Source organism: Aythya fuligula, chromosome 21 (assembly GCF_009819795.1).
Source record: "Aythya fuligula isolate bAytFul2 chromosome 21, bAytFul2.pri, whole genome shotgun sequence".
Taxonomy (NCBI): domain Eukaryota; kingdom Metazoa; phylum Chordata; class Aves; order Anseriformes; family Anatidae; genus Aythya; species Aythya fuligula.
This window is the reverse complement of record NC_045579.1, coordinates 6515588-6538919: the sequence shown is the minus strand read 5'-3', so window position 1 is coordinate 6538919 and position 23332 is coordinate 6515588. Positions and strand designations below refer to the sequence as shown.

The 23332-nt window shown below is 41.5% G+C and overlaps 1 protein-coding gene across 1 annotated transcript; it reads right to left on the bottom strand.

Annotated features, from left to right (window-relative positions):
- Window positions 1–820: 820 nt before the first annotated feature.
- DNAJC11 (DnaJ heat shock protein family (Hsp40) member C11) lies at window positions 821–23258 on the bottom strand. Its single transcript, XM_032201393.1, has 16 exons — window positions 23170–23258; window positions 19933–20062; window positions 17743–17816; window positions 16485–16586; window positions 11480–11608; window positions 10653–10775; window positions 9264–9337; window positions 8017–8206; window positions 7573–7658; window positions 7005–7121; window positions 5898–6053; window positions 5524–5593; window positions 5345–5402; window positions 4561–4703; window positions 3973–4102; window positions 821–3337 (listed from the first exon to the last, which is right to left on the bottom strand). Exons 1-16 carry the CDS (start codon window positions 23239–23241, stop codon window positions 3312–3314), a joined length of 1680 nt encoding a protein of 559 aa, XP_032057284.1. The 5' UTR covers window positions 23242–23258; the 3' UTR covers window positions 821–3311.
- Window positions 23259–23332: the final 74 nt, after the last annotated feature.

Genomic DNA, 23332 nt, shown 5'->3' with positions numbered 1-23332 from the left:
CCTCCTCCATCCCTAGAGCAGCCTGGCTGCAGGGCAGCTCTGCCTCCACAGGTGAGTGCTGAGAGCAGGAGGTGTGAGGAGCAGAGGCACCAAGGACCCAAAACTGCCAAAGTGCTGCTTGTGCCTTGCTGCTGCTCCTCAGCTCCTGTACCAGCCACAACCTTGACATGCTGCTCAGCCAGCCACACTCAAAGCAGCTTGGCAAAGTTAAGATTACTCAAGTCCTGAGTTGAGTAAATGGCACTCAATCATATTAAAAGCTGAGCCCTAGCTCCTTATAGCTTCTATTTTAATTCTATTTGTAACTTTGAGTTGTACAGAGCAGTGAACAGAAGTCCCAGAGGAGGGTGAAGCTGGAAAATGGCAGTTTCTCACAGCACATACAGGGTGGGTGAAAGCAGCATTTTCTCATGTGGGGCTATTCTCACAATCTCTGAAACTGAGCACTGACTGACAGAAAATAAAGAAGAGGTGGGCTGGGGTAAGTAAGTACTCAGCAGGAGACCAAGCTGAGACTTGGGGCTAATGGGGGAGACAGGCAGGAAGCAGACTCCACCGTGTGGACACAATCCAGCAATGCTTGTCACACACTGCAAGGAAGCACAAATGGAGTTAATGCATCAACTGTTGTGAAGACCCTGCTGAAGGAGCAAGCCTTGTGCCTCGCAGATGTGAAAAGCCACTTGTAGTAATTGCAAGGAAGGGAAAACAAGTCTTTATCTCTGGAGGGATGACCTTGCAGGAAAAGTATGATCTGTGTATTATTTCCATGCATTTTTTTTTTTTACTATGTTTAGCAAAGGACCAGGGGCAAGGCCCGTGTCAGTAATTTTATTTTAATGAGTTGCAAATTCAAGTGATCAAAGGTAAAATTCACCTGTTCCTTGCGTGAACTACTCAACAATTAAGCAGAAATCATTCTGAGATGCTGGGGGATGATATAATAGAGTGGGAACACAGGAGAAAATTTTCTTTGCTAAGAACAAACTGCCATGAAGAAAGCATGTGCTCGAATCCAAGCTGTGGCCAGGTGGCTGAGCTGTCCTCAGGTACCGCTGCATTGATTGACGTACATGGGAGGAGGCTGATCAGGTACCCGTTATATTGGAAAAACCTTAAGTTCTCATTCCTTGCAGTCCTTCACTGGCTGAATCGTACTGAGACAGCAGGAGCACAGGGTTGTCAAAGATGTGAGCATGTACAGAAGACCACAGAAGACCACAAGAAGTAAATCCTAAACCTGTATCTTCGCCTCAGGAATTTCTAGCTTGAAGGCTTGTGCAGAAAAGACCAGCACACGTTCCTGGATCCTCATTAAGGTATTTTAAGCATCTGCTAGCTCAGTTAGAGAAAGAGGTGTCACCACACATTTTAAAGTTTACACCTAGAGCTGCTACCCTGTTACACATTTTAACTGCTGGAGCAGAAGGATGTGCTTCTACCTCTCAGAAACGGTATTTTTAAGAGTAGTAATACCATGGACCATCTTGAAGCATCAAAGCATTTTTTTAAATTGTATTGCTATATATCTACGTTTTACAATAGATAATGTCTCTTGAATGGTAACAGGAACTGCCTTTCAGGAACTTGTCAGAAGTATTGTTTTATTGTGCAAACTTGTCACAGAAACTCTTCAGTGTCATTTGCTCTGCTAGCTATAGGAGTATGCTATTTTTTTGTAATTAGTAAATAGGTTGTCACTGTTTTGCACTTGCTTATGCAAAACTCTTAATTTTCATTACTCCCACTGGGAGCATTTTGCTGCATCCTAGTCAACACAAAATGAGTATCTCTCTTGACCATATATGTCAGGCAGTGACAAGACATGAAAAAGGAAATTCTGGTGGCAAGTCCCGTTCAGTTCAGCTAGCTACAGATACGATCAATCAAAAGAGGTCAAGAAGCAGGATATGACATGGGGTGCAGTAACATTTATACAACTTGCAACCCTTGATTTTCAGAGAGTTTATTTTCAATACTGTCCTAAAGATGCAAAGGGAACGGTGGCTAGTTTTCATCTGAATATAATTTATTTCATATTTTACATTTAATATCAGATCAACAGAACATTGATCATAATGAAATAAAAACCTACAGCAGGAGCTGGTCACAACTGAAGAGTTTTGGTTTGTTTTTATTTAAAAAAGTGAACAACACTTAATTGTATGAACTTGTTTGGGAGTGGTGGCATCTCTTGCAGACCAGCTCAAGTAAGCCTGTTTTTGGAAATCTAATTGTCTTGTTACAGTTCCTTGCAGCAGGGCATTTAAGATCAGGACTTGAGCGAAGAGAACCATGGTCGAAAAGAAAAAGGGACCAGGCTGCCATTTCTGTTTGCTGTGTCACTAGGACAGGACTGCTGCTAAACCATCAGCATGGCTTCCATGCAAGACCAACGCAGCCAATTTATGTCACAACTGATGCTTTTTTAGAAGAAAACTGAACTTTACATTTTCAGCTCTTTACCCTATTTGGCTTCTCTCCTCACTTTGGTCTGGTTTACTTCTGTAAATTACATTCCTCTTTTTCCTATAAATAAATTACATGAATTGTCCTTCTCCCCAGTTTGCTTTCCTACTTCCCTGAAAACCTTGACAGGAGATGGTTCTAGGTGACAGAAGAAGAGTTAGTAAGATCATTATACCTAGTGTCCTCATCCGGAATAGCAGTGTTTGAAGTGAGCAGCTGAACGGATTCATATGGAAGAGATCCATGTCACTACAAAAAGCAAAGAGCTTCATTCCAAACATACTTGTTCTTAACAAGTACATTTCAAATACAGAATTGGGATGGAAAATGAGTTCTGTCCTCTTTCCAACAAAAGGATTTACACAAAAGACTGGAGGTGACCTTAACTCAGAGAACTTAACTTTCCCTCAGGAGCAGAAAAAGTTATGTTACCTACCCCAGTAAGCACATGGAGAAGCGAGAACAAGTCTTCTTCCTTGTTCAGTGCAGGAAGATATATGTGAGACTGCACAAATGGACTGTGGCTAAATGGCAACTGGGAAGATGGCTGCATGACGGGTGGTGCTCAGTGCCCGCTCACACAACCTCAGCAGAAAGCACTGCGCGTTCAGAGTCATGTCGCTTTATTGGTTACTGAGCCACAATTCAGAGAAGTATTGCCTTGGAGTCACCTTGAGAAGCAGGTTCTCTCATTTTTTCTCCTAACATAATTGGTAGGCCACCACCTGCTATATAGATAGTAAAAATAAAAATGTCTCTGTTCGAACTTGGAGCATCTGGGGGAAGGTTTTGCAGTTTCCGTTGACCCAGGTACCGTAACAGAAGCGCACACTCTCACCAGATTAGCCGTCTGCATCGATTCTGTGAGCTGTTGGATGAGAACAGTAAATGGATACATGCCACTTTCTAGACATGTCCTAGCTTGACCTTAACTACTGTATCAGGAACATTCCTGGTCACTCAGTTGGGCCAATGAAGCAGTCTAGAGTTAACAGGGGTTTGTGCCATTTAGCTAACTGCACAGGTCTACAGTGGTACCAGTAAAACACGCCACTAGTAGATGATGTCTCACAAAATGATTCTGGCAGAGGAAACATGAGGAAGAAATCTGGTGCAGGCCAGACATGAATTGCCTAACAGGGATACCAGCAGCTGGAGGAAGCCTCTGCTTCTAACTCAGGTCTATCTAAGGTTAGATGGCATGAAGAGCTGCATTCATCTGCTGGTATGAAGAGCTGCTGTTGAGGTCTTTTACAGTCCTACTCCAGAGGCATATTATGGGTCAGTCCAATTCAGTACAGAGCAATGCTCTATATCCCAGCACTCACTAACCAATGGGAGATAACTCCAGCATGCCAGCAGGAAAACCTCCAGCTGACAGAGCCCAAGCAGCAGCAGAACAGCATCACTGCCACCAGATCTTAGACTGGAAGGCAGCACACTGCTGCTCCTCATAAATCTGAGGCAATTCTTTACTGGGTCCTGAAGGAAGGAGCTACTTACATTGCTTTGGTATCCTAAGGGCCTCATTGTCAGCTGACATCACTTGGTGCAGAACTCCCCGGAACTGGTAAAGCACTTTCAAACTCTTCTCCTCACCCACGCAGGGGTCGTAGAAACCTGGAAGCCCAACCTTTAAACACAGAAGGACAGACTGAGCATCAGGGAATGGACTTTTGCAGATCTTCAACTGACCAAAACCTTTTACTAGTGACAAAACTAGGAGAACAAAGTTTTGTTGGTAATGAGATGAGAAGCTAAGAAATTACATCCCCAATGGCATGTTCTAAATGCAGAAAAGATTGAATCAGGGGGGTCAGGAAGTTTCTGGTGTGCAGCCCCAGAATCTCTAACACACACTGTTCCACACGGAACACTGAGACACTGTTTCTTTGACATTGGAAATGCTCAGAGAAATGATCTCCTAGAGGTTCATAACGCTTGTACAGAAGTGGCTTCTGTAAATTGACCTAGAGTTACCAGTTTCAAACACTGGAGAAACTCCCTAGTAGGACAACACACGGTTCAATCAAAATTCTGAGTCACACACTTGAGCGCCTGAGTATATGCTTTGACATTAGAGCTACGTACCTTGGATGCCTCTGTAAGGATGAGCTTAGAGTCCTTCACCAAGCACTGCAGGGGCACAGTCACATCTATTACTTTCACCTTCTCATTCTTCCGGCTGTTGTCATTAACAAACTTCCCATACCAGGCATTCACTACAATCAGACCTGCATTTCATATGAAACCACAGATGTGATGAAAGGCTTGCCACCAACAGCTGTGCAGACACTAATGAAAAAAACATCCAGCATTTTCTATTTTTTTTTTCTTTCAGTGATATTTAAATCCTCCTTGCCTGGCCCCATGTTTCTCAAGACAGAACATTTATACTTGGGCGTTTGTTAGCAGTCTTCAGCAATAGGACAGAATGACATGATTTAAATGTCACCCTGATGTGACAGTCCAAGTGAATGTCACTCAGCCCACTTTGGAAGAGTCTCTTGGAAATTGCTAGCGAACATCAGAACTCATTTCCATTATGATCCAAGAGTAAGCTGTGTAGATTAGAGATACAGCGGAACCCAAACTTTAAACTTTCACACATTCTTATACAGAAACTCTCTTTTGTGCAGAGATGAATCCAAACTGTTGTCTACATCCTAGTGATTGATCACGTAATCTGCCCCAGGACAACATTCAGTGCATCCCTAAGCTTTGACACCAGATGCTGAATCACAGTGGGCCTTTCCCAATAGTTGCACAACAGCAATTATACGATGCTTCATGCCTCCCTTAACCACCTCATGTTTGTATTGTTCCTTCCTCTCTTCAACTTTATGGAACAAGGAAGTGGTGTTACAATCTTTACCCATTCTGGCTTCCTCTGCTTCAATTATCCTCCGGACAGACTCTTGCATTAACCGGACCTGTCAAAATACAAGGGATAGAGTAAAAATCAAGCAGTGTCAGACACTGGGTCCCAAAGGGACAAGCCAAGTAAAAACAGCTTCCTCCAACTAAGAGGGCTTAGTTATGGGAAAGACTTACTGCAGCTTCTGCCTCCTGCTTCTTCTGAAGGATGTCGCTGGCAGTACTCTCCCTTTGCTTCTCCAGCTCCCTGGCACAAGGAAATCAACATCACATCAGGTGTACACAATGAATGGGATTCAGCCACAAAGTGGCAAATGTCTACTTACCCACCCCAATTACAACTGACCCACAATCTCACTCAAATGAGTTGGGTTTCAAGGTTCTTCCCCACCTTTCAAGATATTTTTGTAGCCTTCCAGAACTCAGTAGTATTGACGATGTAGTGTAACACAGTGCTTCAGCTGGCCATTCCAACCTTTGCACCAGACTCCCAGAAGCACTTGAGCAGGACTTCCCAGCTCTGTATTTCAAACACAGTCTTGCTAGCTCACCTCTCCTTTTGTGCCCTGAGGTAGGGTTTGATGATTAGCCTGTGCATGGCAAAGTAGATAACTAGGGGTCCCACAGTGGCATAAAATACAGCACTGGGAAGCAGCTGATCTGTTAGGTGGACAGGGAAGAAGTAGGTCTGGCTAGCCCTGTTCAACCTGCAACAAAAAAAGAACAGTGACAGGTCAGAAGAAATGCAGAGTTTAATGTGCTTGATTAAATATACTTTGCAGCAGCAACAACCCCCAAACAAGAGGAGATAGAAATGAACACTGAACACTCACAAATACGAGACAGTTGTAAACCTGAACATGGCAATGGTAAGGCAGTCAGCTGACGCCACCAAGAGCCACTGTCATAAGGTAGATCTCTGTTGTGCTAATACCTGGTACTTCTTAAGTGTTTTATTAATCTTAGGAGAATTTGTCTGGTCGTTACTTTAATCAGACAATGGGACCAACATCACCATGAAGAGAAAAGAAAATGGTAATAGAGAAGGTCTGTGTTCACAACCCCAGCATGTGCCTTCAAGGAAGGAGTACATTAATGTTCTTCTGAAGTTTATTGTGACATTTACTTTAGAAAACTCTTCCTGAGACTGAGATCTTCATGTCTTTATATTTTCTTCATCCTGGCATGCCCTCTGCTGGCAACAGTTAAAAAGTGCACTATAGTTTATAAACCCATGAGAATTTGGCATTTGTGAACTGCCTTATTAATAGTATAATCATCTATATTTGTTAACGATAATTCACTGATTTGAGTATATACCTATGCAGTGTTGTATAATAGGAATGAAATTAAATAAATTTCATCTAATAATATTTTTGGAAATCTTCCATTCACTTACTGTAATGCTCCAAAACTTAACCTTTATTTTCAGAGTATTTTGATGCATGCACGCAACAGACCCCAAAGAGGTGTTTCAGGCTCAGAGTAGTATGAGCACAGCTTGTATTAGAGGTGAGGGCAGTTGCAACCTTTTACAGTGATAATGTCAATATACCTGTATTGCCTTAAGACTGGGACCTTCCCACCTGAATTTCTGAACTAGAGTAATGCAGGTTATGGTCAGCCTCTGCAAACAACAGTTATAATCTTGAACTGACTTGATTTTCAAAGACACTCCTTGGGGAACTCCAACACTGACAGTGGCTCCTAAAATGCTGTGTCTGGAGATCTTCCTCTCTGCTCCGTACTCCACTATGGTCCCAAAGAAACCTGCCCTAGAATGGGAGAACCAAAAACTGGTAAGACAGGGAAGACTCTAATTTCTCTTTACTGAATTCTGTTTAGTGTAACTCCCCACCAGGTAAAACATACAGCAGATATATTGTGTGCACCACATGTTGGCTACAGGAAGTCACACTGTACCTACAAGATAAGATCAGCCTTTTCAGCTTGTAAAGGAGTTAGCAAACTACAAAAACTTCTGACTTTCTTATTGGCGATGATATGGAAGTATCAAACACACAGGTATTTTATGTTCAGCTTATCTCAAGAGACACACAGAACTAAGCCTCCAAGACACTCACTTCAGTCATTTATCCACTATAATTAAAGAAAAGTAGATTCCAAAAGACTACATTCAATTTGTGTGGAATGTGAAGCCCTACAAAAGCAGGAGATAACATCCTTCAAGCCCTGAGCAACGCAAACTTCCTCTTGCACACTTACTTGAGAGAACCTTTCACTCGTGTTTGATCCTCATCCTGAAACTTATGCTGATAACTGACCATCATGAAAGAATGAGGGATTCCCAGCTGAAATACAAAAGGCACAAATTTATGAAAACATATCCTTGGCCACTTTTGAATGTTCCCCCTATACTTTCCGTCTTATCCTTTAAGTGGCACAGAAAACATAGCGATGTCTGCCACTTACTTGTCACAGCCCACAATCTGTGCAGTCTGTGTTAACCCTAATCTGAGCTGATCCACATCAGATGTCACGTTGCTGGGTACAAAGTGCTGTGTTCTGTCAAATGCAGCTGGTCAGCTATGTTAAATGTTCTTAAGAGACGGTATTGACTGCTCCTTTACCCTCTATTCCCAAGCCAAAACACTGCTGGAACAGAAAAGCCGAGACACTGTCCCCTGCATATAGCAGCAGGACTCTCACCTGTAACGCCACTGTGAAATGGCTGGTTTTTGTATCCCGGACGATGCTCGTGTTCATGGCTGACTGGATGCCCCACCGCCACTGTAAGTATCCCATTGTGTTCTTATCAAGGTTGCGGGCTAGAACTGTGGTGAGGCCTGGGCGGATCCCACGGGATGAAAATTGCAGAGCACAGTTTGTAGTGATAAAACTAGAAGGAATGAGAAAAGCCTCATCAGGCTCTCCAGAAGGCCTCAAATTCTCTCTTGCATGTGAGCCTTGCTGGATGTGCAGAGACTGTCTTGCAGAAAGCATGACCCCCAAGGGTTTCAGGAAAAACTCCAAATAATTTATATTGTACTGGCCACCACTGTACCTCCCCAGCAGTGTATGCTCATGCCCTAGTTTACTTGTCTGTGCCATAGCACTGCGATCCACACAGCAAGCTCCCTTCCAATCTTTGCCCTTCTGCCCTAGGCAGAAAAAAATCTGGTCATCTGCTTAGAACTGCTTTCCTACAAAACTAGCTTAAGAAATGGTTGCTTTTTACTGATCTGCCATGATCCAGAAGTTGTTTCTGTTTTAAGAAGTGAGAAACATATCATCCTCTGGTCAGTAGGTAGCCCTTAGTATCAGTAAAGCTTCATGGAAAAGAAACCCTATAGTTCCTCCTGAAGTAGGAAAACAGTACAGTAACAGCAGTCTCTTAAAACGTAGCATTTTCACAAGAGGCTTAATAATACTTTGTAAAGACTAAAAGCTTCTCAGTATCTGCGCTAAATATAAATTTCCTAGCACGAAGATGATGTTGTATCTTTAAACTAATCATAAGACGTGTTTACTCGAACAGTGCAATACAGATTTATATACAAAGAGCCTCTACTATTAGTCCTCTATTGATCTAAGAACATGTACACATTTTTCTGGCTGACTACAGCGACATCAGCTCTCCATTTTAGAACAAGCTTCTATTGATCTCTTTGTGAGATCATGTCTTGAGTATCATGATTTCATGACAAGATCAAATACAAATTAATGAAGTAGAACAAAAACCCTCCTTAAAATAGAAGCATTAAAATAGAGGACGCTAACACACAAAAAGAATACAGATGTTTTGACTGGCACTAAAACATTAGCTAAAGTCTAAAGAAGAAAGACATTATTTTGTAGGACAGAAAACAAGTCCAGAATTAACATGAAGATGAATTCAAGCTGTTTGCTTCCTTAGTGTGAAATATTAACCGCTAAACCATTTTTGCAATATTTACCATCTTGGTGTAAGATTACGGAATATCTTCAGACCGAAGAGAGGTCCCTGAAGGTCTCCTGCTCCGAACTCCAACTGTTACAAAGGCACAATGCCAAATAGTTAGAAGAAAACACTTTTGCAAGTGACAAAGTACGTCACAAGCATCATTTACACCACAGGTATTTTACACATTTCTGAATATTTACTGCATATTTTAGCATCCTCTCTTTCCTGCTAGCTTTGCATTTAGAACAAGAGGTGTCTCACTGAGTGGTGTCATCATGAGTAAAACAAAGCCGTTTTTATAGCCCTACATGCTAACTAGCACCTGGCTCTGGCTGCTCCAGCAAGAACAGAGAAAACACCACCACCACAGCCCTCCAGCGGCAAATCATGAAGCCAGGCTGGTGCACTCTGAGTGTAAGAGTCCTTGTCTTTAATGTTGACCACTTTGATGCAGATGGCCTTGCAGATAACTGGAGAAGAACGGTTAGGACAGCCTCACAGTAACTGTTGTCAGCAGTTCTGCTGCTGCACAGTCTCAGCGTCTGCAAAATGCGCCTGCTGTTTCAGACAATAGTCTGGGTGATTTCCAGGGCTGCTATTCAATGTTTATTTGGTGCTGTCCATTCTCATTAACAGAGGCAATTCTTTGACCTGACACCTCCCTTGATAATCCTGCAGAAACAGTTCCTACTACATCTGCATCTCCCAAGTAGATTTGTTATATGGGTCTTTTTTCTTTTTTTTTTTTTTGACTTTTTCAGTTATCTGACTCTTGACTGTATCTACAAGCTCCTATGTTATTAACATTACAAAAGCCCAATATAAATCAAATGCCTCCAGTCCATGAATTTCCAAATAAGTGGAAAATTCCCATTTCTCACACACTGAGGAAACAGGTTAACAGCAGCTGATGCACAAAAAGGACTTGCAGAAAGCAGATAGCTGCCAGCCACAACAGCAATGCCACAAAGCATCTCCAACAAAGCCATCAGTCTCATGCAACAGAGCTTGTGCTCATATAAAAGAAGTCATCACAGGTGATTATCTGGGACCTTTTAGCTACTTAGATCATACCTGCCTGCAAGTTAAACTATTTCCTCCCATAATTCAACTCGTGAGCAAAGCAGTGTTGTGAAAGACAGAAAATTTTGTTCTACTATTCTGTAGAATATGTTTTTTTTGATACCACTGTATCAATACGGCTATTGCCTAGGTCTTTAAGAGCTCTTTTCATAGGACATTCAAGAAAGCTTGTCAGTATTGCTATACCTATTTTTTGAAATGGAAGCACAGAGAAGTGAAACAAAGCTGAAATCTCCTGAAGAAAATAAAGCCTAGGTAACTAATCCAAGCAGCCTGAAATATACTAGATACAAAAATGCGTAACATCGAGTGCTCTTACCTCTCCCCATCCCTTGGCAGATGTCACCCGTCTAAGAGCAAGATTAATTGATCCACCTCCATTCCCATTCTGGGTAGAGAGGTTACCAGACAGTATTGCTGTGTCCGTGGCAGTTAGTGGTGCCTGAAAAAATTAATGTATTGTTACCAACATGATCCCAATTCACACATTTAATGCATACTCTGCAAAGACACGATCAAACCTGCAGGCCGTAAGCACAGAGACAGGTAACACTACAACTGAAACCTTGTCATCCTCTACGTCCAGGTGTTGGAACCAGACACAGCCACACTTGCTCTAAATTTTGTAGTCAGAATGCACCAAAGCCAGATAATTCTTACAGTATCAGGTGCTTGTGACACTAACGTACCACCTTGTAGTCCTGACCTTATTTGCAATCCCTTCTAATCTTGCTAGCAGACTAAATTTATTCAACTCTTTGTAACTGAGTATATACATTTTCCCTTCTTTTTCTTACCTGTATCCTCAAATTCGGATGATGTGTGTGTTGTGGTTTTATCAGGTCAGTGTGTTTTTATATACTGAATGCTCTGTGTTTAGAGAAAACTAGATACCTGTTTTGAAACACAATTCAGCCTCCCTGCTAGCAGGAAAGTAGGACCACTATAGCGTGCAAACCAGTCCCTACATATAAGACATACAGTCTTATAGGAACTGAGCCTCCCACCCACACCGGTTAATCACGTCCTCCCATGAAGAACGATGAGAACCCCCCTGAGCAGTGTTTCACTTTCTGCTGGCTTGCATTGCCTCGTTACCTCAGGCCCTGACCCACACTAGATGCAATGCCTGCCTGTCCTCCTTACCTCGATGGACTGGGATATGTGCATTTTGTTTATTTCAATCTGGGGAAAGCTGCTCCCTTGCACGTCTTCATATTCTTCATCATAACGATCAAAGAGGTCAGTGGCATCTATTCCAACACTAATGGTTCCCTAAGGAACAAGTGAAACAAGTACCTATTATTAACAAACATCCAACATATCCAGGCCAACTGGCTAAAGTATCTTTATAGGCAACTAGTTTAAAGATTTTTTTTTGCTTTTTCATGTTTTATAATTACATTTTCCACCCTAAAATGCATATGCATTTCATACACATTCAAGACAAACAAAAATGTTTGCAGTATTCTAAAACAGCAATATAAATCATAAAATAAACTGCATAAAAGACAATTTTTTTTTTTATTTTTCAGGAGGAATGAAAGCAACCTTAGCGCTAGTGGAAATTTTTTCTGTTGTTAAATGTAACAGAAGTAGGTAGAACATTTTCACGCAGAGGGTATCTCCTTTCCCCACCACTGACCCTCCTCCACCAATTTGTCAATATTTTAAAGTTGAATCAATATACTTCAGAAATGAATCTTCTTCAATGGAACTTGGCCAGAAATTCTCTAAATGCTTTCTTCTTATGACTTATCTCAAAAAACTTTGCATTGTTCACTTGCAATTGAGCTTGTCAGTCAACATTTCATTTTCTTTTCCCTAGCTTATATCTCATAATCAGAAGAAAAGCTTGACAGACTTTTAGCAAGTGGTAAATATTTCCTTTCTCGGGCCACAGAAATAATGCCTTAAGCTTATTCCTACAAAAACTAGGCCACAGCTAGATGGTCTGTCTACCTGCTGCTGTGTTCAATCATACTAACTGCAAGAATGGCTTTATTTGAAAAGGGCATGATTAGATCCTTGTCTGGGTCATATAATTTCAAGAGGCTTTTGAAAACTTCCCTATAGATCAATTAAACAGCATTACAGCTCGTATAAAATGTACCAGTTGCAAAAAAAAACCCAAACCCTATGCACAAGCATAGAATTAACTGAGCAATTTGTATGAACAACCCTTAGTAACTGGGTAGGTACAAAAAAACATTCACACAGAGTCTAAGTATGGACAGAATAAATTCTTATTTCAATCTGACTGAGAATTTTTCCATGCTCACTGCATTCTAATAAAATCCTGAACCTTAAAAAAATGAAGAATTGCAGAGCTTGACAGGACTCAGAACTTCTGTTTGGTTTGGCTCCCAACTATTTACTGTGGAGATTCCTGACCTCTTCTCAATGTTTATTTTCTGATTGCTTGCACAGAAAAAAAAATAATTATAAATATTAACATAGAAAGTGCAATTATTTTCAGGAGAAATCTGGAATAAGAGCTGCACCCCGTTTTTATTTTTATTTTTTACAATTTATTCTAGAAAGGCCATTGAATTTCAAATCAATTACGCTTATCTTTCTGTTTGTGGTGATACAAATGACAAGGTCCTGCCCTTTATGCAGACTACTACTTTTCAGGCATGAGCTGCAAAGTCACCTTCAGGGGATCTGCTCTCCAAACGCTACAACTTCTTCAGTTTCAGGCCTCTCATATGTTGTGTTGTTCCTTGAAACAAGGCCAAAGTAACAGTGAAGCAAGGCAAAACTGCCAACTGCCTAGGAAGCTGTGCAGCCCTGTGCTGCTGCTCCAACCGTCTGGAAAGCAACTGAGGAAAATAGCCAAAGAGAAACAAAGAGTGCCAACTTCACTCAATGAAATTCCAATAAATGCACTCCAGAGTGACTGCTCAAACACGTTTAAGTAAAGGTGAACTTTTATTTTAACAAAGTAGAGAACTACTGCTGTTTTTTTCTGATGCTATTCATTTCAAAGAAGTATAAAACCCAAGATCTTCATAGCAGATGCAGGACAGAAAGGTTTTCCACTTGGAGTGCCACATTCAGTGAAGAACCTCTGCCAGACTGCAACTTTAAATTCCGAGTTAAATGTTTTTAAACAAAGGTTATCAAACTAAGTAGCAAGCATGTTGAATTTGAGTGGCAAAAAGAAAATTAAAAGATATATATTTTCAACTCAGATCAGAATATAAGCAGCAGTAAAGATTTCTTAAGTATTTGCACTAAAGAAATGAAAAATATTTTTATAGCAATCTGTTTAATTGTACTGCAATGCTTGTACTCTGTTAGTATGTACAAAGTTGTAAACATTTCTGACATTCATTGCACCTAATTTCTTTCAATCATACTCAAAATTTTATGATTTCTGTTTTCACACCTATGAATTTTAAAACAAGCATTCCTTTCAATGAAAATGAAGAAGTCAAAAGGAAAACATCTGGACCTATTCATCAAAGTCTCCAAGATTCATTCAGAGGAAAGGAGCACCTCGGTTTCCTCCTTCGTGGTGTCCCCCCCTCAGCCTCAGCAGAACCTCTATTTAGTTTCTTTTTGCTGAAGTGAGCAGCAAACTCCATGCAGGTATTTTACCTCCTGCCAAGCAGGTGAAGTCACCCTCAGAGACCTATAGGTCCTGGCAAGGAAACTGGCTCACACACAAGTACAGGAAAAGCAGCAGATGGTAGTGTTAAAAATATTCCCTGAGAACGACAGCACCCCCTATGCCACCGGATAATAGAGAGGGGAGTGCTGCTACTCGCAATTCCCCATCAGCCACCTGCTCAGACCATTGGAAAAGGAAAAACACTCCCCAAAGTACGAACAGCAGGGAAAAGCTGTAAAGCTCTGCTCAGAAGTTGGCTGTGCACGCTCAGCAACATGCTGCAAAGTACACCAGCTCAGCAGGGTGGGAAGTCGGTAACAGCACTACAGAACCATCCTAAGTGTTATCTGGCATCACCTTTTAAAATCACCTTTATTTAACATTCCTGCAAATATGAAACAGTCGCTATTGATGAAATTAAGAGACATGCCAGAGAGGAATATCCTCCATCCTCATCTTTTTCCTAATGGATTTGCCTTCTGAAAGGTGACATATGGAAGCAAGGCTAAGCCTTGAGGGACCTAAACTTAAATGTTGACCTTCCACAGCAGGAAAATAATGGGATTTAGTTTCTCCAAACAGGAAGCTGTTCTTCTCAAATCAAATAATGAACTTTTCAACCGTTCTGCATGTCTTTGAAAGCGAAAACAAAACTCTAAAAGCAAATAATAGATTCAAATCAAAACCTGCCACATTGCCTACATCTGGTTATTGCTCAACATTTCTGGTTAAAATGCTTTATTTTGCTGGTGCCATTTTATAGAACTAACAAAATGTTGGAAATTTAAAAAAAATCTCGTGCTCATGTATGAAATGATCACAGCTGTGCTACTAATTCCACAGGAACACTGCCTGGAGAGGCATTTCTATAGGATGCCAATCAGCAATTGCTGTAAACACCCAGATGGCTAATTTTATCACAGGACACAGAGGCTGAGGCTTACAACCCAGCTCTGCTTTTTACTGCTCGCAGCCACGGCAAAATGCCCAGATAAAATGTCAAATTCCTGAAGTCACAGGGTTATGTGGAGATTACCATGCCCTCTCTGCCAGTATCTTTCTGACCCCAATCACTCTCATCTCAGACAGAGACATTTTGACTTGCCCCATTTTGTGGCATCCAGAAGTCTCTTCCTGCCTGGAATAATGTTGTCAAGTCATATTTACATATCACCTGCTGCTTATTTACCCTTCCAGTACAAGCAAGTTCTTAATATCTGTACATTAATCACAACAGCCGGGAGATCCATATTAGTCAATTTGACTCTGGAGATACCCATTTTTCTATCAAGAATATAAGCATTTATAAATAAAACAAATTCTGCTATCTCATAAGTTATTCTTCTGAGACAGAGAAAGTTTCTTTGTCTATATAAATCTCTGCAGTTACCTCAGGGTGGAGAGAGGAAAACTAAGGCTCCCCACCATATTTCTATCCGACATGAAAGAAGCAGATTTCTAACAGGGGGTTCAAAAATAAGCAATAAAATCATTCCTGATAGTTTAAGGAGAAAAGAGGTGGGGAGGAGAGAGGGAGAAAAAAAAATAAGCTAACTGGCAGACTAAAGTCTAAATACACTAGGTGAATGTAGATGCAACTCTCAGATGTTATTCACTGCCTGAGAACCAAGACTTTCCTGATTCAACAAGCTTTGAAACCTCACTCACTGGGAATCCTGACAAAACCTGGGTTTGCCTACCTATTTATCAAGCCAAGAGCCTGCAAGGCCATTACTATTCTAAACTATTGGAGTTCTCAAGTCCCGGCAGGTGACAGGAAGCAGTGGTTAATCATCATTTCCATATTTCCCTGCCATTCCAATGCTACCACAAGCAGATCATCCTCATCACAGGACTCTTGATCATCCCTAAACAGCCAAGACTCAGCTGTGAGGTGGGTCATTTAGGGTCACTTTATTGCTGCTTAAATGGACTGAGAGATGAGAATGGAATATTCAATGATTCTCTTTGTAAAAGCGTAATAAAACTATCTTAAAACAGGCATTAACTGAAACTGGCAAGATCCCAACCCTGCTCAGGTTGATTTTGCTCACTGTGCTGCAAATGCTCACAGTGAGCAGGAGGAGTTCCACTACCCATCTGGTTTGGTAGCTGCCTCGTATTTTTTGTTGGTTTCAAGGCTGCATTTGAATATTTGCCCACATTGTTGTGACGCTACAGCAGTGTTGAAGGGAGAAAACTGTCAGGTAACTGCAGGGTTTCATTTTGGATATTTGGAAAGAATTCATAAAAATTTCAGTGTAAGGAATGTTTTCTTAAAATTGCTGAAAGAGATATTTTACTCTGAAATTTATCAACAGAAAAAAAAAGTAAGGAGTAATATTGTTCAAAGATCTAGCTTTTTTCCCCACATTTTCCAAAGAAATCACACATTCAAAAAAGGAAAAGTAATACACTAAGTGTGGATACCAAAGGGGATATTTACCATAGCCCTTCACTGAAACTCATCACCCTTGCATATTTCTAAAGATTTAAGGATTCACTGTTGAGACTGGGATGAAGTCTGCTTACCTTTGGATTCGTTCGCTGCTGTAGTCTTCTCTCTTCCCTCTCTCTCTGCAAACGCTCGAATTCCTCTCTGATTTCAGCTGGAGTTCTCTTCCTTTCCACAACCTGTTTAAAAAGAATTTGAATACACAAAAGATTACCAGAGAGAGAATGTCCAGGGCATTTCTGCTGGTGGAAATGAGGTCCACTGACATGGGTACACTCTAATTTAACTTTGTCCCTGATGCTGCTGTAAGCCACTCTGCACGAGTTTTAAGTATCAGAGTTTGGAACCAAACACCTGGGCCAGATTGAAAGGCAAGCAAGAGAGTAAAACACATGCTTTGAGAGAAGTGAAATGGTCTTGTTCTTATCTACTCTTGAAAAAAATAGGGCAAGAAGGTTTCAGACCACAGGTAGAAGACACTGCAGTACAGCCCTTGCCAACAGCTATGCGATACCTTATCTACTAGGTGTAGAAATGAAAATGCCTGAACGTCTGGTGTGAGGTAAACTGACAGACTGCTTTGTGATTTTAGGCTAGGCTGATTCACATCTGTTTACCTTACACGTCTCAGGGAATTAGGGTTTTAAATAGGTATGGCTCTAGTTACTGATAGAAAAAGTACTACATTTGGATTTTCAAAGTAAGATTAAATCTGCAATGAACAGCTCAAAATGTCTGTTATATGCTGCCATTGCTACACATGACTTGCTACTAACCCCAATGTTGATCTTGGTACTGACTTGACACAATATAATATGATTTTGCAGCAAGCAGTATAATTTAATTGACTAAGACTGACAGAGGGGACTTAACAGGAAAGCCAGGAACAGATAAGCTCTTTTTCATAGCACTCTATAGCTGTTCCCTCTCTCCCCTCCCAGCAAGACAGGAAAAAAAAAATCAAACCCACAGGCTAACTGGTATGGAAAAAAAGTTTCAGATGAGAAAGACAAGTCTAGCTGGACAATACGGATGCATTTGTCTCAGACAAAGATGTTGCCTGTCATGGTAATATCCTATTAGAGAACTCAATGTCAGGTTTATTGTTCTCTTGTCAAGTAAAAAAAAAAAAGCAAGTATTCTTTGAAAACCCATCATGGTGTTCCAGGGAGGGAGCAGGGAGAAAAAGAGAAAGACAATTAAACAAGAATGCCTTCTAGCAGACAGGCATTTTTTTAACACCAAGGTGTCAGTGCAGCTCCATATTAACAAGAATTTCAGATAAACCTAGGTTTAATCAATTCCACTGGCTGTAAAGTGCTAGATTTCTCTCACCTCCCATCCTTCCATCTCCAGTCCTCTCCTCCCATATATGTCATAGATGGCTCTGGTCTGTGGATCACTAAGCACTGCAAATTAAAATCAAAAGAGGCAAGAACTCAGTTTTTGGTCTTCTCAAAGTTCAGGCCAACACACTTGTGATATTTAAACACAAATTCTGAAAACTTGTTCTACAGGTGCGTCCAACTTTTACGTTAACTACCTTTAACGTTTCCACGTACTATAATAATAGGACACACTGACCACCTCCCTCCAACTTCATTTTTTTCATACTTCCAAAATATACATTTAGAAGAACATGAAAGAAACACGCAGAATAACTGAATATTCAACAAGGGGGTTTTAATATTGCTTTTTTAACTGAAGGGTAACATAAACCCTCTCACAATCAATGGGATTACTAGCAATCCAGTGACAGCAGTCCCTGGAAACTTTCTACCTCTAACTAGTGTTCAAAGCCTGCTTTGGTCTCTGGCTCCTTGTCTTCAACCTCCCTCACCATCCCCACTCATCGATCCTTTCCCACCCACTCCAAACATATGGAACATGCCAGGCACCAACAAAGCAATTTCCAGGACAGAATTCAAGCCTCATGAAATACCAACTACAGGATAATTGTAAAAATGCGTGTAGAATTCAAACCTCCCCAGAAGTCACTCAATACAACAGAGAAGATGAAATATAACAGTAGACTGCAACAATTACTTTGGAAAAAGACTGTACGCAGAATTAAGAAGAATCTCTAAGGCATATTGTAATGTACAATCTCTCCTACCAGTCTTCATTAAAATAAACAAACAAAAAAACAACCACAGTATTTTTCCAACAGGGTTCTGAGACAAGCTTTATCATAGCATGTATTTCTTTTGACTGTGTGGGAACTGATGAGTCTTCAGGGAGCTGGATGTGTATATTAGGGAAAAGAAGTCTTATACTAGTAAGTTGAGCTTTGATCTCAACTACAGAAAGATTATTGAACTTGCTAAATGTCATAGGTAGACACTATTTTTCAAGAATTCTGATGAAAGAAAACTGTTACAGGATATTAAGAGACGGAAGAAGAAGGGGAAAAATAGGCAGAAGGTGAGGTGGATTATTTATCTGACGTTAACATTATTATTTTAAAATTTTATGCAGACATTTGATACTAGACAAGCTAGGGACAATATAAATGACTCCACCCATGTTCAATTCCAACTGGAAGAAACAAATGCTTATCACTCAGAGAACAAGAGAGTAAAAAAAAATGTTTAGTTCATTTTTGAGAGCTAATAGAGGAATATCTATATACCTTTATTCATTTTGCTTTAGCTTCTCTTTAGGTTGTGCCACTAAGCACTTAGCAGTAATTTTTTAATGCAGAAGAGTCCTACCAGCTTCTAATCAGTTTGCATTCCAGCTGCTTCCTATCTCATTTCTAAAACGCTGCAAGCTAATTCTAATGACCCATTTCATTGTGCCTCAGTTATGCTATCTATTACCTTTGGTGACATCAGGATTTACATAAATGTTGGCTTAATTCAAAATATTTTTAGAGGGCTTTGACATCCTTGAAAAAAAAAATCTAACTAGCTGTCTATATTTTGTCCTTATCTCAGTCTTAGAATATGGAAGAACTTGTTGAAAGACAATGGAGACCTTAATCGCTTGCTTTGGAACAGAAACAGGATGTATTAGTTCAAAAGTAAAAGCTGAAATTGTCTTTCTGTTTGACAATTTTCAGTCCTCAGTCTCTGGGGAAGTCTTTTCAGAAGTCAGGGAAGTGGTGAAAAGATTATTTACAATATGCAGGAGATAAGACAAGAGGGAATGGCTTCAAGTTGCACCAGGGGAGGTTCAGGGTAGATATTAGAAAAAAATTATTCTCAGAAAGAGTAGTCTGGCATTGGAGCAGGTTGCCCAGGGAAGTGGTGGAGTCACCACCCCTGGAGGCGTTTAAGGCTGGATGTTGATTAGGGACATGGTTTAGTGGGCAATATTGGTGGCAGGGGGACACTTGGAGTAGGTGATCTTAGAGGACTTTTCCAGCCTTAATGATTCTACGATCTTGTTCATTGCAGAATTTATACTGCATTGCTCCTCTGATTTACAGGAGAGAAATGGGGAATAAAAAATTACCAAATATCAGGAAATGTTATTACTATTTTGTAATAATATTTGTTTGTGCTCCAGAAAACCCCTGACCTTCATAAGCTTGGTGGACAAGGTTAAACAGCCGCTCAGCTTGTGTTTTCAGCTCTGGGTCTCTGTGCTTGTCTGGATGATAAAGCATACACAAACGGCGGTAGGCAGCTTTTAGTTCTTCCTGAGAGGCCTGCAAAAAGCAATAAAAATGAATTTAGACACAACCAAGACTAATTAAAAAAGACCTTTCTCAAAACCAGCCTTAGAAGTCCAACAGCTATTATGATCCGTTACTTTTGCTTACACAAGATCAAGAATGGACTTCTCTTTCAGTGTAGGACACACCGTTTACTTAAGTTAACAAAATATTCAGTATTTTCCAAGCTATTTATAACACGACAAGTAACAGCAGCAGCTCATCAAGGTTTTTAAAAAAAAAAGTTAGGTAAAAACCAAACAAATTAAAAAAGGAATCTGTATTCATATGCTGTTTTTATTACACGACTGCTATCTCCCCAATTCAGTTCAGAAGAGAAGAAAAACAAAGTCACCTCAAAGTCAAACTCATCTTGGTCACTTCAATACAGAGCTTTACATCTAATTCTATTTTAATCCTCAACTTTCAAGCATATCAAACTATCGAAAAACACAGCAGCTTATCAAAAAATGTTGACTTTCCACATCTGTAAAGAAAATTAAACCTGTAATTTTATATTCTTCCCATCACTGCTATGCTCCCTGGCATTTCCTTTCCTATACAGCAAGGACACTCTCTTGTGCTGTGAGAATGGCAGGCACATCACGTCCCCTCAAAAATTCACTCACCTGCAATAGATGGATGAACAGAAGACCAGTAAGTCACTAAATGCATCAAGAAAAAAAATTGTGCTCACAACTACTCTGGAATTTTAGATGGCATCTGGCCTCATTCCAAAGACATTTGGTGAATAGAGATTTTGGATGGCTCTTTCAGAATCAATGGAATAATAAAACATGCCTTCCTTTATCATCTCCCAGAAGACAATCTCTGAGCAGGGTTGGTTTTTTTTTTTTTTTTTTTTGACTCTAGAAAGTCCTGGTAGCTTCCCCTTTCTCACCTAGTTCCTTGTATTTCAGCCACTATCTATTCCTTGAAAGCTGATTAACACACATTTAACCAAAATCAACTGGAACTGCACTGAAAGGCCCGGTTAGCAAATGCAGCTCCCAGGACGTCAGAGAGGTTCGTACTGGCCAGCTAGGAAACTGTCCATGCAAGAATCGATTCCTGGGGCACTTACTGCAGAGCAGCAGGAAGCAGAGTACCACTTCTCTACACCAGGGGAAACATTCAGAGCAAAAAAACTGGAACAGCATCGCCGTTATTTGCTGGCCTCCTTCAACCAAACACAATCACCCTTTTATTGCAGTGAGGGATTGTAATGGGTAGGAATACAACACAGCAAGTGATAAAGGGGCACCAAGACAATGTCTTCTGATATCTTCTGATAACAGATTTTAAAGACGCAAGTTCCACCTGCTCCTAATGTTCTGTGACTGAAGCTTTCCCAGTTTCCTAGTTTTCCCTTTGGAACCAAAGGCTATAAAGGTTTGTTTCCTGCAGTACTGTCTTCTTCTGACTCGCAGTGAGGAGAGTGAGGATTTCCATCTGAAGAAATGCATTCACCTGCATACCAGAACTACAAGTCCATTCAGTTTTTAGGACACCTCAGAATAGATGATTTCTTTGCACATTTGTACTACTTAATGTTATTTTTTTCTAAATGATATAGCAAAAGTAAACCTGCTGAATTTGCCAGACCCAAGACAGTCAGGTAGCTACAGCCCAGCTACCTTCTTTTTACTACCTTGTGCTTCCTTGGACATTGAATTTAAACTAGATTGAAAAGGTAGGGGAATATAAAGCTCTGCAATGACATTCATTAGTCAAATTAATGATAAATGGCTTAATGTGCTATTGATTATATAATAGAAATGAGCAGTTTCATTTTTCATAAATGCCATGTTCAATAAAACGTTAGATTGGGCCTTTCATCATCGCAGAATAGATTGGGTCATTGGTTCAATATTTCATGAGCGATAAGCTCTCAGAAACCACTAAAAGAAATACTGACATCATTTCAAGTCGCAATGAAACGCATAAGTCAGTAATAACCATACGCAACTTACATTTTTAATTTTGCCTGGAATTTTGGTAATAAAAGACGCACCATTTCCCTGCCTGGGGCTTAAACAACTTCACTCCGTGTTTAAGGCACGCCACCACATTTTTACTGGACTGAAATCCATGAAAGATTAACCACACACACAGCTGAACATTGCCGCTCAGCAGGCTTACTCTCCTTCCCACAGCTGCGAAGTTCCGTGGTTAACTCTGCCGTTAAGAGTGGGACATTTGCTGTCCCACCACACAAATTCGCTCAGCAGACAAGAACCACAGAATGGCCTGGGTTGAAAAGGACCCTAAAGATCACCTTGTTCCACCCCCGCTCACTGCACACCAACGCTATGTGGGATAGCACTACGGAATTTAATTATCCAGGGGTAATGAACAACCCAAGTACTACCCTCACGTGGAATTACTCCTTCAAAGACCATTCTTAACTCGGTTTGCAGCTCCCTGTTGTACCAAACCTGCATTTTCTGGCATCTGTCGAAGAGCTTAAAGTCTAGCTCAGTTAACTATTAAGCCCTCGCCGTTAACCTCCCTGGCAGCCACAAGGCCCTCGTGCTTCCCGTCTTCTCCTCACCCTTTCTATCTGCGCGTCGGTGACATTTGGGAGCATGGATTACAAAACCTGTCGAGCGATGTAAAAACACAACCCGCGGATTTTAACAAGAGCCACACAGAAACCCTGCAGAAAAAGGATGTATCGAGTAACACAAGTCTGGACTTCGAAAAAGCAACTGAGGCGTATAGATCCCCTGGATTTAGACAAAAAATATGATTTTGACGTGGAAACGGGCTCCACGCCCGTGTCGGCGGCGATGCCCCCAGCTCAGCCTCCTGCCCCGAGCTCACCCCGCGCCAGGCCGCAGCCGGTGCCGGTGCAACCCTGAAGAGCCCGAGCGGAGCCCCGAGCTCGGGAGGCGCCGCTGCTCACCCCGAGGCGCCCCGAACAGCTCCGGGCAGCGTCCCCGGGGCCCTCACCCCGCTCCCGGGACACGAGGCCGCGCTCCCTCAGCGCCCCCTCAGCGCCTCGCGCCCGGCGGAGAACGCGCGCGGGAGGCCGAGCCCCGACCCCGGCGCCCTCCCGCGCCGCCCGAGGCCCTCCCCGCCCCGCCGCCGCCGCCCACCTCGCGCCGCACGTTGAGCAGCGCGTAGTAGTCCTCGTTGTCCGGCGCCTCCTCCGCCAAGGCCGCCGCCATCTTGCCGACCTCTCACCCCGCCGCCACCGCCGGCCGCGGCCCCGCCCCCACAGCGCCCCCCGGCGGCGCGGAGGGGGAGGCGCCGAGCCCC